The following is a 17708-nucleotide window of genomic DNA, read 5'->3' as shown; positions in this document are numbered from 1 at the left end:
GAGAGAGGTCAGCGATAGTAGACAGCATCTATTAAAACACCTAGGCCCTTTCCATGAGGTTTTTGTTTGTTTCTTCCTTGCATATCTTCTTTACCTATTTGAGAGATGTGTCCCACTTCCATAGGAAGATAATATTGATTTAAATTTGTTTCCTCCTATTTAATGTGCAATTCTTAAGCCTTTGCCACAATGAGAGAGAGCAAGTCTATCCTAATTGTTTCAACTCTCCGTGAAAGCCATTTTTACTATATCTCTTTCAGAAAAGAAGATAAATAAGGCTAACTGCTCAGTTTCTATTTCTCATAAATTATTGGTATTAACTACTGGTAAGCATTGAACTTAAGCACTGATGCCTGTGAAGAACATGTCTTTAAATGTGGAATTTCATGGTTATCAAAGAAAAATCCTTGCCTTTCTTTCATTTATAGTCTTGGAATTTTTATTTTACATTATCTATATTTAATATGTATGTAGCTGCTTTTTTTTTAACCTTCAGCATAAATTTATTCATTTCCTATCTTAAACACCTAGGCCACTTACAGTTCCTGGTCGTGGGTAGGGGACTCTTCCTTGATAAGGCACCCACTGGTAGTTGGGACCATCCCTGTGAGCATATGGACCCAGGAACACCCTTCTCACATCACTCATGCTATACATGCACACGGCTGACCCCTTGAAGATGTTACTAAAAAAGACAGACAGAACAAAAACAGACTTTCATCTTTACACAATGACAGAGCTATTTATACTGTTTTTAAATTTCAGATAGCAATTATCAATACTTGAACATAAATTCTCAAATAGTGTTTGGGAGTTTTTAAGTCACATATTTATATAGATTTTAATAATACACAAGAAAGCAAAATTATGATTGCTCAAAATTCGAAGGCATGGATGAAAACACCTTTAGCACTCATAGAACATATACATATTCATTTCATAAATAGACAATATATGATATAAATATATACATTCATATCATATGTAAACATTGATAGGGAAAACATATATACAAAATCTAAAAGGTAATGATTAATTCTGATATCAGATAAAATAAAAATATAAACTTTGGTATTATGTTAAGACTTAAGCATCACTGCTGAAACCAGGAAATGTTTAAACAAGAAAGAATGTTTAAGAACACATTTTATAAACTGAAACTGGTGCAGAAGATGAATAGTCAATGTGTTATAATTTTTAACTCCCAAACGAACAAAAGTATTTGATCAAGTAACAGAGCTCGATTTGTGTGAAGGCATTTAAAATCATCTCTTTCCAACACAGAAAATCATTTTAAGTTAGTAGCTATTACACCCTAGCAAAAGTGGAGTACTATAGCAATTATCCCCATCATTTTGTTGGACAAAAAAAATCAGGTAATTGAAGCAAATTGGAAATTTACCATGAGCTGCCACAATTTCCCGTTTTATTTTGCTTATATAAATACAGCTTGAGGGATTTATTTATAAAGATATAAAACAGCTGTGCACATTAAAAATATGGAATGCATACCTTTTAATCAATCTCTACCCATAGAAAATTACATAAAAATTAGACCAAATGAAAAACTTGTGTAATAAGAGTTTATTATTGAAAACTGCTGCATCTAGACAATGTCTGGTAGAGTGCAAGCTTCATGAGGGAAGGAACCATGCTTGGCTTCTTTTCTGTAACATAAATTACATATTGCACGGTACTTGACACACAGTAAATTTCAGTATATACTTATAGAATTTAATAACAATATTTTCATAATGGAATAAGTAGCAAATTAATACATATTTGATACATCATAGTAGTTTGTAATGTTTATGTGTCCCTTTTTCATTGTTATACACTTTGCTTATCTATTGATGGAATCCATCATCATGGAAAGATCTTTTTAGGATTTACAGCTATTAAGACTAACTCATATATGACATCAATCTCGCTGAAGCAGATAGGTGAAATTATTTTACCCACTAAGCCAGTGATTCTCGAAGTGTGGTTCCTAGACCAACAGTATGGGCATCACCTGGGAATTTGTTAAAAATGCGTTCTTAGGCCCTACCCCTTCCTACTGAATTAGAGACTCTGAGGGCGGGGCCTAGCATCTGTATTTTAACAGGCTCTCTGGGCGATTCTGACGCAAGCTTAAGACTGAAAACTACTGTACTAAGCAATGAGGAAGCAGAAGAAATGAATTAATATTTGTTTAATTTGAGCCGCCCACATTTTTTTTTTTTTTTTTTTTTTGGCGGTACGCAGGCCTCTCACTGTCGTGGCCTCTCCCGTTGTGGAGCACAGGCTCCGGACGTGCAGGCTCAGCAGCCATGGCTCACGGGCCCAGCCGCTCCACGGCATGTGGGATCTTCCCGGACCGGGGCACGAACCCGTGGTCCCCTGCATCGGCAGGCGGACTCTCAACCACTGCGCCACCAGGGAAGCCCAAGCCTCCCACATTCTTTAGCGGTCATTCTGTTTTTATACTAAAGGGGAGAAATATTTAGGTATGGGAAATTGCATCTGGTTTTACTAATATAGTTTTCCTAATTTTTACATGTTATTTTAAAAATTAAGTAAAAATGTCCAATCAATTTGTAATGGCTTTAATATTTACAGAAAAAATCAGTGTTTGGACATTGTAGTTAATCTTTCTTTATGCTATCACAGTCCCTTGTAGCACTCTTCCTGACTTTTGATTTTAAAATTATTTTTCTTTTATTAAACATTTATACATATCCAAATGCATATCCCTCTTTATATGCATTTAAATATATGTTTCTTTTAGCAATTCCACGTAATGTAAACTTTATGCTGAATGTAATAGTCAGGAAATAATTACTGCTTGATTGACAGCAAGAGCTTTGAGGCACATGGGGAATGATGAAAGGAGGTGGCGGGGAGAGGGGGAAGAAGGTAGAGAGAGTGAGAGAGAAAGAGGGGGTAGGGACAAAGAAGAGAAAGGAGAGGGGAGGGAAAAAGATTTTTCACCCTTAGTTTATATCACTACAAACCTTTAACAAAACTCAGAGTTCTATGTTTATAATATTTTACATTTCACTCAGATTTTTAAAGTCAAAGCTATACAGAGGGCATGGCATACATTTTTCATCATTAAATTTATAGTAGTGAATTCTTTGCTAAAATTTATGTAAAAAATGATTTAGGTCATGACTTATTTCAGGCACCCAAGAATGCAAAAGAGCTCAAAGGTTTAGCCGACGTTGTTCTTTCAAAAATATTTTCACAAATTATGGACACTTGGAAAGCATCTAAAGGACATGAATTTTCTATGATAATAAGAGAGCAAAGTGTTATTTACCTGGAAGTTGTAAACACTCCATATACAATTGGATTTTTAGGATCTTTAGAATTCATTAGGAATACATCCTCTGTTTTAAAACAAAATTGGAGAAAGTTGCATTTTTGAAGGTAATGGCAAGGTTTAAATATTCTCTATATGACATCATCAGCTACTTACGCAATTCATCAAAATGAGTGTCAATGCCATTTGGACCTGGCACTGAACAAATGAGACGAGCTTTGAGGAATGTTGTCCATTTATTCACCAGACTTCTGTGGCCCCCGAAGTCATTCTGAAAGGAGAGAATAATGGTTTTAGAAATTGTGCATGCAAATGATAACTTCAAATATCTTATCTTCTCATATCTTGAGACAGATACAAATCACAATTCCTCATTTTTCAAATTGAGAAATGAATTTTAAATGACTAGATACAAGTAACTATGCTTTCTTATTATATTTTTGGTGAAATCTATTCACTCCAACCTTGTTCAAGGAATGACTTACAATAAATATGCCTTAGCATTAAAAAGTCACTGTACTTTTTCCATTCTGTTACCACTTGGCAATGAACGATATTACTCTTGTGTTTGTTTTGGTTTGCTTTTAGTCTCTCTTTCTTATGTAAGTTTTCCTTAAGATTTTACTCACCTAAGTAGGCTGGTTCACAAAATTAAGCACATTGGCACATAGTAGGCACTTAATGAGTATTTACTGAATGAAAGAATAACTGCATGCCTTATAACTCATACTGAAAATACACCACAAACAAAAGCATGCTAGCATCAAATATTTTTATAAGCTCAGTTGACGCAACGCTGACTTTACAAACAGCATGTTGAAAAAACATCTGCATAAATCTTAATGAAGAAAACTCATTCTAGAGCAAAAATTTTGAAAAAGTATCTTCTCACTGAAAATGAAACTTAACTGTAACCTGATGTAGCAATAAATTCTATTATGATGGTATGGATTCACCAGTAACTTATAGTCTTATAGTATTTATGTGCATATGTTTGAAGGAAAATAACTTTTTCTTCAAAAATATAACACTGATTTATATTTTGTTTATACGATTTTATTTAGTATAAAGATTTTTTAACCCTTGTAAGTACTGCTTTTAAATATGCCTTACATTTTGTGGAGAAAAGATTCTCATATATTGCATATATCATTTGCATGTTTCCAGAGCATTAAAAATTTTAATTTTCCAGTAATTTAATATACTAAAGATAAATAATTAGATGATTGGGATAGGAAAGAGGATATCTCCGCCCCCAAGACAGGGATTCTTAAAATTTCATGATTTTTTTTTTTAAAAGAAATAATTTCATTTTAAGACAGTAACTGGATTTGGCCTTGTGATTTTTCTTGAGATGAAAGGTGCTTTAATATATAATAACAGTTAGCTTCATTCATATTTCATATATACTGTACTATACAGCATAGAGGGTAAGAATAGTATTGTTATCATATTTTCACACTGATACTAATTAGTCCATAAGTATTTACTAATTTTTTATTCTATATATCTAACATTATAATACATATCACATCTGAATTTGTGCCACACAGTCTATGAAAGTTCAGAGCTTCAAAATTACGTGTGTGCACATATGTGTATATAGGATGCTATAATCAAGTCATAAGAACAAGCTTTAACACTTGCCTCTTTTATATTCATACTTGAGTTATTTCCAACAAAAAATATTCATTGAAAACTTATACACTGTAGGAACCTATGCTAGGTCTGAGAATACAAAAATTAAAATTTCCCAGGTAATATGAAAAAAAATTATTTCTCCAGAATTTCAAACTAATATTATTTAATGTAATTGTGAAATAACACCTCACAACCTATACCTCTATGTTTGACTATGAAGTTATTCATAAGCAACTATAATATGTTTTCAATCTTTTTTTGGTATTTAAATATTTCTAGTGATCAGTCAAGCTTTTTAGCCATATTTTTCATTATATTTGTACAAAGGTAGAAAAGGAAAAAACTGCGATTGGACAATGATACCCTCCTCATTTTTTTCTTTACCTCACCTTGCATATCTGACCTATTCTAGCGTGAGTGGCTTTTCCAGTGTGTTCTCCATCTATCGCATTTTCACGGAAGAAAAAATACACTTTGTCATCTTCAGGGTTGTCACTTTCTGGGATGAGGTGGGCACTAATGAACCTTGGATCTGAGAGACAAATTATAGCATATATATTAATTCACAGTTGGGTAAATAAGACCATTCATTACAGTCTATTTTCAATTTTCTCTTAACCCCTATGTGACATATTTCAAGACCTAATCTCTCTTTAGTTCACTCTTTTTCAGTAGATGTGAACTGTTCTTTACGTATTTTAAAGTATGTTACAAATCACCTTATGTCTCAAACATTATTTTAGGAGTAGGTGCAGAAATCCTCCGTGTGACCATATAGCGCAGATACATCACTGGATGTTAAAACATTGTGCAAAGTGTAAGGGCTATCAAATATTACTTATTGTCATCACTATTGTTATTCTTTCTTTCAAGCATAAAATAATTTAAATCAAACTACCAATTGGCCTATTCCACTTTTGAGCAAAAACTAGGTGGGAGGGGAGAGATGAGATTCATATAAAACAAAAGAAATTTTCTCAAGTTGTACCCCATCTCATTAAATGGCATTGTCATTTACGAGGTACTCAAGCCCCAAACCGTGGAGTTACCCTTGAGTTCTCTGAGTCTCCACACACCAGTGTGTACCCCTGATATGTCACTTCAGACATATCTAAACTCTCCTATATCTTTTCAAATCACACACAATAAAATGCAAACTCCTTCCAGTGACCAGAAGTCATTTACCATCTGGTCCCTGCTACCTCACATGACTTTTCTTCTTCCTACCCTTCCCTTCCCTAACTTACTCTTAGCCAGACATACCAAACCCCTTCCTGGTTCTCAAGCACTCTCAGCACCGCCTCAGATTCCTCACTGTGTAACTCTCTGCCCTCATATATTCTAAAGACAGGATTCTTATTTTTACTCAGGTCTTTGTTCAAAATATTACGTTATTAAAGGCATCTTTGTTGACTACCCTAATTTAAAGTGCTGAAAGCCTTACTCCTACTCACATGCATTACTTTTCTTCCTAACATTATGAAACACCTGCTATGCTACATTTCCCTGTTGCTGTCTTCTCTCTTTAATCTTCATTTGCTTATTGTCTGTCTCCCTCTCCATCCCAATGAATATCAGTTCGAGAAGAACAGGAACTTGGCGTGTTTTGTTTGATGCTATGATCCTAGAGCTTAAAATACTGAGGGCATTCAATGAATATCTGTGCAAGAAGACAAGGAAAGAGAAAAGGAAAAAACAAGGCTGCCTAGATTATGCACAAGGTGTATCTGTGATGTCTAGAGTCCCACTTCAAAACATACTTCTGTAAGTACCTGGCTTGATATGGCTGTGGGCTCATATAAACTATTTAACAAAATATAATTGCTTCACGGCTTTAACAATGTAACATACTAAGAAGCTGAGTTTGTTTCATTGAAAGCACTTAGGATTGTTGCAGGTATTTAAGTTCTCACAATAACCTACTTTTGCTCCCATGGTGTATTATGTTATCAAGTTAACTATGAAATATACACACCTAGGTCAGCACCATACTTAAGATACCAGGAAAGGGATCAGAATATTGAAACCAGCTTTATCCATCTTATTTAGTCCTAACCTTTTCACCTGTGAGTAATCATGTCGTCATGTGTACTACACTTGTAACTTTCCTTTAGCATTTGCTCTGGGACCATGTACTTAGTATATTTCACAGGGCTACACTCCACTATCTTTTTCAGGCAAATTATACAGACCCTGTAAGTAATGCGAAACATATGAAATATTACCTATTCATATTTAAAGTTCAGTATGCCAGTGGAATAAGGGAAGGAGAATAAAACCTCAAAATTTGGAATCAGGACTAGAATTTTTAACAATACATTACTTCAACTTTAATAAACATTGCAAAGGTGGTTTTTCTTCATAAATTTCTACTTAATCATATTCATAAACATGTTTGTATACATGTTTTTGTCTCCTGAAGAATGGTGAGTGGATTAATGTGACAATAGTACGAATTATGTTACAAACCCAAAAATTACCACCCTACTGATGAAGTCAGATTTCTAGCTTCAGAAATTCAGCATGTGCATGTATGTGTGTATGTATGTGTGCATGCATGTGCATGCAGATGTATAACACAGACCTACACGTGACAGAACTCAGTTCAATCACTTACAACTTTTGTGACATTTTAGCAAGACTCTTACCTCTCAGATCTCAGTTGCCTAAATTTCAAATTGGGTTTATTTCATGTTAAGTTCAATTCACCTTGTGTCATAAACAGTTCACATACAAATAAGTATTTTAAACTGAAATAGTACATGTGAAACAACTTTGTAAAATATTAACAAATGTACTATGTTGTTATGATGATGATACTAAAAGGAAGCCTCAATCACATGTTAAGTTCTCATTATAAGATCTCATTATAATACAGCTGCAGAATTAAAGTGAAAAATCATACTTTCTTCTGCTTTAATGATGAAAAAATGGAGAAGTCGGTTTAATACTACCTCCCGTATTAAGGAAGTTGTTCATATAAACACTTGAATAACTTGAAGGATTTCAAGTAATTAAATCCAACTACCTTTTATTTGATCACAAATACATGCAAGGCACTAAGTATAAAACAAAATGAATAATATATATCCCTTGTTTTCAGAAAGCTACAATCTAGCAAAAGTGATGTTAGAAACATACAAATGAGAACAAAGCAAACAATATTTTATACTTATAGATATTCTCTTAAGTTAGTATTTGGGCATGAAAAAAGGAGTTATCAAGCATCATGCTTCCATCTCTAAAATATGTGAAGATAATTATCATCTTACAAATGTGGACTCTAGTAGGAAATAATTCAAACAAGTTATCACGTACATTAATTGTTTAAAGGGTCTTCAAGTCTAGTCTCTCCTTTAGTATCTGATATTACAGGCACAGAGGATTTGGTAGGTGAATTAACAGTTTGACACAGCTTCAGATTACAGACAAAAAAATACCATTAGGCATAGAAAACAAAAGCCAAATATATCAAAATAGTAAAAGAGATTATCTAAGAAAAACAATGTTAATTGTCTTCAAGAAATTTAGGTTATATCTTATACTTGAAAAAACATTCACTCTAATTTCAAAATAAATTAGGTCTTTAGTTGATCTCTTCCAAAAATTTAAAAGAAGCCATTCTTCTAATATTTCAAATTTAGAAAATCTTTTTTTTTTGGCCAAAATCTCTGCTCACTGTTCATTTTCTACTTATGCTCCAAAGTTTGCCTCTCCCTTCCTTGCCCCTCTTATTCTCTCAGTCTATTCCCCTCCCCTCTGGTGAATTCCCCTCTTTATCACATGAACATTCTAACCAGTCATTCTAATTGTCTTCCCTATCATCCTAGAACCTCTTGGCTTCCTAAACCTCCACTTACCTGCCTTTGAAATCCCAGAACTTTTTTTTCCTTTGCCCCCATACCTAAGCCAGGATGAAGAAAACCATATAATCGTAGTAAATGGATTTGCTATAAATTCAAGTTATTTATCCTAAACAAGAATTCTAGTGTTGCTAAGTAATTGTTTTATTTACTTTTAGTGGCTCACCTTAGACTTATTATCAGCTACTGTTTAAAATCATTCTCATTGTCTTCAGAACAACTAATGTGCCATCTCTCAATCTACCCACCAGAGATGGACTTTCTAATTTGTTATATGGCTGAGACCAAGGCCATTCAGTAAGAACTCCCTCCTTTTGCTTCCTTCACACCCCCCGTAATTGTTCTTTTCTTCCTTTCTGTGGAAGAATTATTTCCCTTCCATAATATATATAAGGCCTCTCTCTATTTGCTCTCAATCTAATAATCTACAGAATGTTGCTCCATTGAGCAATCTCTATTCTTCATGTAATCACTTACATTTATATTTTCATTTATCAAATATCTCCTAATCATTTACTCTATGCCCTGAATTGTGGAAGATTAGGGGATATTGTGATGAAATGTTTTCTGCCTACATGGTGCTTACTATCTGTGAGGGAATACCAACAGTTAAACAGAGCAATTATCAAACTGCACGTAACAAAAATGAGTTTGGAACGAATGCAGTGAGAAATAGAAGGGACAACTGATCTTGCTTTGAAGGAATTAGGGAGTTTTTCTCAGAAGATATGACATGTAATTCAAAACCTGAAGAATAAGAGCTTCCCAGGTAGAAGAAACACAGGTGCAAGGTCACAGAAACAACAGAGAATGTTGTGCAACAGGACAGAGAGCTGGTCAGAGAGGATGACAGAAAGTTAAGCAGAGGCCAGCATAAGAAGGAAGTTTATTGTTCAGGAGTTTATTGTCCTAACGGCTAAAAGGGAAACCAATGAAGTATTTTAAACCTAGTAATGACATTACCAGGTTTCTATTTTAAGAAGATCACTGGCTGCTGTAGGAAAAAAATATATACTGAGGCAAGAATGAAGGCAGAAAGATTACTTAGAAGACTAGTGAGAAATGATGGTGATGTGGACTTGTATGATAGAAGAGACATACGCAGAGATTATGGGAAAGTAGAACCAATGGATTATGTTCACTGATAAGATGTTGAATGTGAGAAGCAGTAAGAAAAATCATGGTAAAATTAAAGGAAAGACTGCTTTAAACAACTGGTGGGATAGGAATCATTTAGCATGAAGTAACACTCGAGGAAGACTAGATACGAGATGTGGAAGAAAGACTAGCTCAGTTTAGTGCATCTTTAGAGGCAGATGCTTATGAAGTTATCCCTTAGAGCAGGAAATACAAGACCTTAGAGAAGCAGGAACCAAGATGGCAGAGTAGAAGGACGTGCTCTCACTATCTCTTGCAAGAACACCAGAATCACAACTAACTGCTGGACAATTATCGATAGGAAGACACTAGAACTCACCAAAAAAGATACCCCACATCCAAAGACAAAAGAGAAGCCCCTGTGAGGGGTGCAATCACAGTAAAATCAAATCCCATAACTGGTGGGTGGGTGACTCACAGACTGGAGAACACTTACCACAGAAGTCCACCAACGGGAGTGAAGGTTCTGAGCCCCACGTCAGGCTTCCCAACCTGGGGATCCGGCAAGGGGAGGAGGAATTCCTAGAGAATCAGACTTTGAAGTCTAGTGGGATTTGATTGCAGGACTTTGACAGGACTGGGGAACAGAGACTCCACTCTTGGAGGGAACACACTAAGTATTGTGTGCATCGGGACCCAGGGGAAGGAGCAGTGACCCCATAGGAGACTGAACCAGACCTGCCTGCTAGTTTTGGAGGGTCTTCTGCAGAGGCAGGGGGCAGCTGTGGCTCACCGTGGGGACAAGGACACTTGCTGCACAAGTTCTGGGAAGTACTCCTTGGCATGAGCCCTCCCAGAGTCGGCCATTAGCCCCATAAAGAGCCAGGGTAGGCTCCAGTGTTGGGTCACCTCAGGCTAAACAACCAACAGGGAGGGAACCCAGCCCCACCCATCAGCAGTCAGGTGGATTAAAGTTTTACTGAGCTCTGCCCACCAGAGCAACAGTCAGCTCTCCCACCACCAGTCCCTCCCATCAGGAAACTTGCACAAGACTCATGAGGCTGTCTAAGTCTCATGAACCAGAGGGCAGACAGCAGAAGCAAGGAGACTACAATCCTGCAGCCTGTGGAACAAACACCACATTCACAGAAAGATAGACAAGATGAAAAGGCAGAGGGCTATGTTCCAGATGAAGGAACAAGACAAAACCCCAGAAAAACAACTAAATGAAGTGGAGATAGGGAACCTTCCAGAAAACAGAATTCAGAATAATGATAGTGAAGATGATCCAGGACCTCGGAAAAAAAGAATGGAGGCAAAGATTGAGAAGATGCAAGAAATGTTTAACAAAGACCTAGAAAAATTAAAGGACAAACAAACAGAGATGAACAATACAATAACTGAAATGAAAAATATACTAGAAGGAATCAATAGCAGAATAACTGAGGCAGAAGAATGGGTAAGTGACCTGGAAGACAGAATGGTGGAAATCACTGGTGTGGAACAGAATAAAGAAAAAGAATGAAAAGAAATGAAGACAGCCTAAGAGACCTCTGGGACAACATTAAATGCAACAACATTTGCATTATAGGCCTCTCAGAAGGAGAAGAGAGAGAGAAAGGACCCGAGAAAATATATGAAGAGATTATAGTCGAAAACTTGCCTAACATGGGAAAGGATATAGCCACCCAAGTCCAGGAAGCGCAGAGAGTCTCATACAGGATAAACCCAAGGAGAAACACACCAAGACACATAGTAATCAAATTGGCAAAATTTAAAGACAAAGAAAAATTATTGAAAGCAGCAAGGGAAAAACGACAAATAACATACAAGGGAACTCCCATAAGGTTAACAGCTCATTTCTCAGCAGAAACTCTACAATCCAGAAAGGAGTGACATGATATACTTAAAGGGATGAAAGGGAAGAACGTACAATCAAGATTACTCTACCCGGCAAGGATCTCATTCAGATTCCATGGAGCAATCAAAAGCTTTACAGACAAGCAAAAGTGAAGAGAATTCAGCACCACCAAACCAGCTCTACAACAAATGCTAAAGGAACTTCTCTAAGTGGGAAACAGAAGAGAAGAAAAAGACGCACAGGGCTTCCCTGGTGGCGCAGTGGTTGAGAGTCCACCTGCTGATGCAGGGGACATGGGTTCGTGCCCTGGTCTGGGAAGATCCCACATGCCGTGCAGCGGCTGGGCCCGTGAGCCATGGCTGCTGAGCCTGTGTCCAGAGCCTATCCTCCGTAACGGGAGAGGCCACGACAGTGAGAGGCCTGCGTACCGCAAAAAAAAAAAAAAAAAAAAAAAAAGACGCACTAAAACAAACCCAAAACAATTAAGAAAATGGTAATAGGAACATACATATCGATAATTACCTTAAACATGAATGGATTAAATGCTCCAACCAAAAGACACGGGCATGCTGAATGGATACAAAAACAAGACACACCTATATGCTGTCTACAAGAGACCCACTTCAGATCTAGGGACACATTCAGACTGAAAGTGAGGGGATGGAAAAAGATATTCCATGCAAATGGAAATCAAAAGAAAGCTGGAATAGCAATTCTCATATCAGATAATACAGACTTTAAAATAAAGAATGTTACAAGAGACAAGGAAGGACACTACGTAATGATCAAGGGATCAATCCAAGAAGAAGATGTAACAATTGTAAATATTTATGCACCCAACACAGGAGCACCTCAATACATAAGGCAATTGCTAAGAGCTATAAAAGAGGAAATAAGACAGTAACACAGTAATAGTGGGGAACTTTAACACCTCACTTACACCAATGGACAGATCATCCAAAATGAAAAAAAATAAGGAAACACAAGCTTTAAATGACAAGATAGACCAGGTAGATTTAATTGATACGTATAGGACGTTCCATCCAAAAACAGCAGATTACACTTTTTCTCAAGCGCACACAGAATATTCTCCAGGACAGTTCATATCTTGGGTCACAAATCAAGCCACAGTAAATTTAAGAAAATTGAAATAATATCAAGCATCTTTTCTGAACACAACACTATGAGATTAGAAATAAATTACAGGGGAAAAAAAATGTAAAAAACACAAACACATGGAGGCTAAACAATACGTTACTAAATAACCAAGAGACCACTGAAGACATCAAAGAGGAAATCAAAAGATATCTGGAGACAAATGACAGTGAAAACACGATGATCCAAAACCTATGGGAGGCAGCAAAAGCAGTTCAAGAGGGAAGTTTATAGCTATACAAGCCTACCTCAAGAAACAAGAAAAATCTCAAATAAACAATCTAACCTTACACCTAAAGGAACTAGAGAAAGAAGAACAAACAAAACCCAAAGTTAGCAGAAGGAAAGAAATCATAAAGATCAGAGCAGAAATAAATGAAATAGAAACAAAGAAAACAATAGCAAAGATCAATAAAACTAAAAGCTGGTTCTCTGAGAAGATAAACAAAATTGATAAACCATTAGTCAGACTCATCAAGAAAAAGAGGGAGAGGACTCAAATCAATAAAATTAGAAATGAAAAAGGAGAAGTTACAACTCACACGGCAGAAAAAAGAAAGCATCCTAAGAGACTACTACAGTCAAATCTATGCCAATAAAATGGACAACCTGGAAGAAATGGACAAGTTCTTAGAAAGGTATAACCTTCCAAGACTGAAACAGGAAGAAGTAGAAAATATGAACAGATCAATCACAAGTAATGAAATGGAAATTGTGATTAAAAATCTTCCAAAAAGAAAAAAATCTTCCAACAAACAAATTCCAGGACCAGATGGCTTCACAGGTGAATTCTATCAAACATTTAGAGAAGAGCTAACACCCATCCTTCTCAAGCTCTTCCAAAAAATTGCAGAGGAAGGAACACTCCCAAACTCATTCTATGAGGCCACCATCACCCTGATACCAAAACCAGACAAAGATACTACAAAAAAAGAAAATTACAGACCAATATCACTGATGAATATAGATGCAAAAATCCTCAACAAAGTACTAGCAAACAGAATCCAACAGCACATTAAAAGGATTATACACCATGATCAAGTGGGATTTATCCCAGGGATGCAAGGATTCTTCAATATACGTAAATCAATCAATGTGATAAACCATATTAACAAATGGAAGAACAAAAAGCATATGATCATCTCAATAGATGCAGAAAAAGCTTTTGACAAAAGTCAACACCCATTTATGATAAAAACTCTCCAGAAAGTGGGCATAGAGGGAACCTACCTCAACACAATAAAGGCTATATATGACAAAACCCCAGCAAACATCATTCTCAATTGTGGAAAACTGAAATCATTTTCTCTAAGATCAGGAACACGACAAGGATGTCCACTCTCACCACTATTATTCAACATAGTTTTGGGAGTGCTACCCATGGCAATCAGAGACGAACAAGAAATAAGAGGAATGCAAATTGGAAAAGAAGAAGTAAAACTGTCACTCTTTGCAGATGACATGATACTATACATAGAGAATCCTAAAGATGCCACCAGAAAACTAACAGAGCTAATCAATGAATTTGGTAAAGTTTCAGGATACAAAATTAATGCACAGAAATCTCTTGCATTCCTATATACTAATGATGAACAATCTGAAAGAGAAATTAAGGAAACACTCCCATTTACCACTGCAACAAAAAGAAGAAAATACCTAGGAATAAATCTACCTAAGGAGACAAAAGACCTGTATGCAGAAAACTATAATACACTGATGAAAGAAATTAAGGATGATACCAACAGATGGAGAGATATACCATGTTCTTGGATTGGAAGAATCAATATTGTGAAAATGACTATACTACCCAAAGCAATCTACGATTCAATGCAATCCCTATCAAATTACCAATGGCATTTTTTACAGAAGTAGAACAAAAAAATCTTAAAATTTGTATGGAGACACAAAAGACCCCAAATAGCCAAAGCAATCTTGAGAAAGAAAAACAGAGCTGGAGGAATCAGGCTCCCTGACTTCAGACTGTACTAGAAAGCTACAGTAATCAAGAAAATGTGGTATTGGCACAAAAACAGAAACATAACTCCATGGAACAAGACAGAAAGCCCAGAGATAAACCTACGCACCTATGGTCAACTAATGTATGAAGAAGGAGGCAAGGATATACAATGGAGAAAAGAGAGTCTCTTCAATAAGTGGTGCTGGGAAAACTGGGCAGCTACATGTAAAAGAATGAAATAAGAACACTCCATAACACCATACACAAAAGTAAACTGAAGATGGATTAGAGACCTAAATGTAAGACAGGACACTATAAAACTCTTAGAGGAAAACATAGGAAGAATACTGTTTGACATAAATTACAGCAAGATCTTTTTTGACCCACCTCCTAGAGTAATGGAAATAAAAACAAAAATAAACAAATGGGACCTAATGAAACTTAAAAGCTTTTGTACAGCAAAGGAAACCATAAACAAGATGAAAAGACAACCCTCAGAATGGGAGAAAAGACAACCCTCAGAATGGGATTGCAAAGGAATCAATGGACAAAAGATTAATCTCCAAAATATATAAAGAGCTCATGCAGCTCAATATTAAAAAAACAAACAACCCAATCCAAAAATGGGCAGAAGACCTAAATAGACATTTCTCCAAAGAAGACATACAGATGGCCAAGCACATGAAAAGCTCTCAACATCACTAATTTTTAGAGAAATGCAAATCAAAACCACAATGAGGTATCACCTCACACCAGTTAGAATGGGCGTAATCAGAAAATCTACAAACAACAAATGTTGGAGAGGGTGTGGAGAAAAGGGAACCCTCTTGCACTGTTGGTGGGAATGTAAATTGATACAGCCACTATGGAGAACAGTATGGAGGTTTCTTAAAAAAGTAAAAATAGAATTACCATATGACCCAGCAATCCCACTACTGGGCACATACCCAGAGAAAACCATAATTCAAAAAGACACATGTACCCCAACGTTCACTGCAGCACTATTTACAATAGCCAGGTCATGGAAGCAACCTAAACGCCCATCGACAGACAAATGGATAAAGAAGATGTGGTATATATATACCCAATGGAATATTACTCAGCCATAAAAGGAACGAAACTGGGTCATTTGTTGAGACATGGATGGATCTAGAGACTGTCATACAAAGTAAGTCAGAAAGAGAAAAACAAATATTGTATATTAACGCATATATGTGGAACCTAGAAAAAGGGTACAGATAAACTGGTTTGCAGGGTAGAAATTGAGACACAGATGTAGAGAACAAATGTATGGACACCAAGGGGGGATAGCGGTGTGGAGGTGGGGGGGGTGGGGGGATGAATTGGGAAATTGGGATTGACATGTATATACTGATGTGTATAAAATTGATGACTAATAAGGACCTGCTGTATAAAAAAAAGTAAATAAAATGCAAAAATTAAAAAAAAAGAGATTAGAAAAGAGGCCTATAGTTGAAGCTATTCAAAAGTGAAGTCAATGGGGTGATTAGGAGGGTATAGAATAAAAAGATAAAAGAGGATAGAATGGAGCCCTGAGAAAAGTGATGAAAAGCATGAAGAAATCTAGCAACTGGGGAGCTGTAAAATGAAGGGAAGAAGGCAATCTTTTGTTGAATTTTCAATATTTTAAGTCTTTTTATCCTGAGAAAGAAAAAGAAAACCAGAAAACTTCCACGGACACTCCATGGAATCTATTGTGGTTTCTTGCACCCATTAAGCCATAGAACTTCTTGCGAGAGTACATATACTCCCTGCCCCAGTTACCACTTGCTTCTCAACTCTTTGCTGTCTATAGATTTTGGAAACTTTCACCATTGGTAGTGTTCTTAATGAGAAACAACAGAAACCACCAAATCAGCAAATTGGTACTCATCCTCCTTTGGTTGTCTTTAGCCATTGACACAATGAAATATTCAGATCTTTCCCCCAATTTTCATTGCTTTTCTGGTTTGTGGCTTTTTTGTCTCTGAGCCTGAATTGTTAATAATCAAATCTTCATAATTTCCTTTAGGACTCTCTTTTCCTAAATCCCTAAATATAGACATTCCTTAAATTTTGCGGGGGCACTTTTATTTCTTTCTACTCCTATAAATAAAGTCATCTCCTAGTATTGCTTCCATTATTTTAATATTCTTAATTTTCTTTATTTTTAAAGTTTTTTTCTTTGGGGATTTATTCACTTATAATGCTTCAATATCACCAAACTATATAAAACTTTCTTTTCTTCCTACATCCAATTCTGCACTTCAAAATTTTGGCAAAAATTTTCTACTTAGATATCCCACTGCAACTTTAATTCGTCATGCCTAGCAAAGAACTTGTCAACTTTTCCTTAAAAACTGCTTCTGCTCTTACCGTTCCATTTTGGTTAATGTCAAGAGCAGCACCTAGATATAAAATGTGTTTTTACCTTACACTGCCCCCATCTCCTGCAGGACTTCTGTTCTCTACTCTAAATTTATTATCAAACTTATACCTGCTATTGTTTTCACTTCTTCTCCCTGTTTTATAGTCTTAAATTTGCCAGCACCATTCTTGTCCTTTTCACTTAACAGTTATATTTTTAGAATCATCTAACTGGTCTTCCACATGTATTATCTATTTCTTCTAAGCCATCATCCATGCAGTGCTACAGAAATAAATACAAATGCATTTACGCCATATATTTTCCAGAACAGATTTCAAGTGTCATAGGACATGACAAAGTAGCATAAATTAAGGTGTGGCAAGCAGAAAGGGTAATAGGGCTGATATTACTCTGGGCCAGTAACAGGGCTAAAAGGAGATACTACATTCATCAATACA

General features: G+C 35.9%; 1 protein-coding gene across 2 annotated transcripts in view; it reads right to left on the bottom strand.

Moving 5' to 3' along the window:
* Positions 1-17708, bottom strand: part of SEMA3A (semaphorin 3A) — a 228951-nt gene that overhangs the window by 44546 nt on the left and 166697 nt on the right. For both annotated transcript variants that reach the window (XM_032642551.1, XM_032642552.1), the window contains 4 exons: positions 5338-5480; positions 3464-3578; positions 3305-3374; positions 541-685 (listed from right to left, as the gene is read on the bottom strand). In XM_032642551.1, the coding sequence (XP_032498442.1) occupies positions 541-685; positions 3305-3374; positions 3464-3578; positions 5338-5480 (473 nt within the window). The remainder of the gene's footprint in view (positions 1-540; positions 686-3304; positions 3375-3463; positions 3579-5337; positions 5481-17708) is intronic.

This window comes from Phocoena sinus, chromosome 9 (genome assembly GCF_008692025.1).
Source record: "Phocoena sinus isolate mPhoSin1 chromosome 9, mPhoSin1.pri, whole genome shotgun sequence".
Taxonomy (NCBI): Eukaryota; Metazoa; Chordata; class Mammalia; order Artiodactyla; family Phocoenidae; genus Phocoena; species Phocoena sinus.
This window is presented reverse-complemented; position numbering and strand designations above follow the sequence as displayed.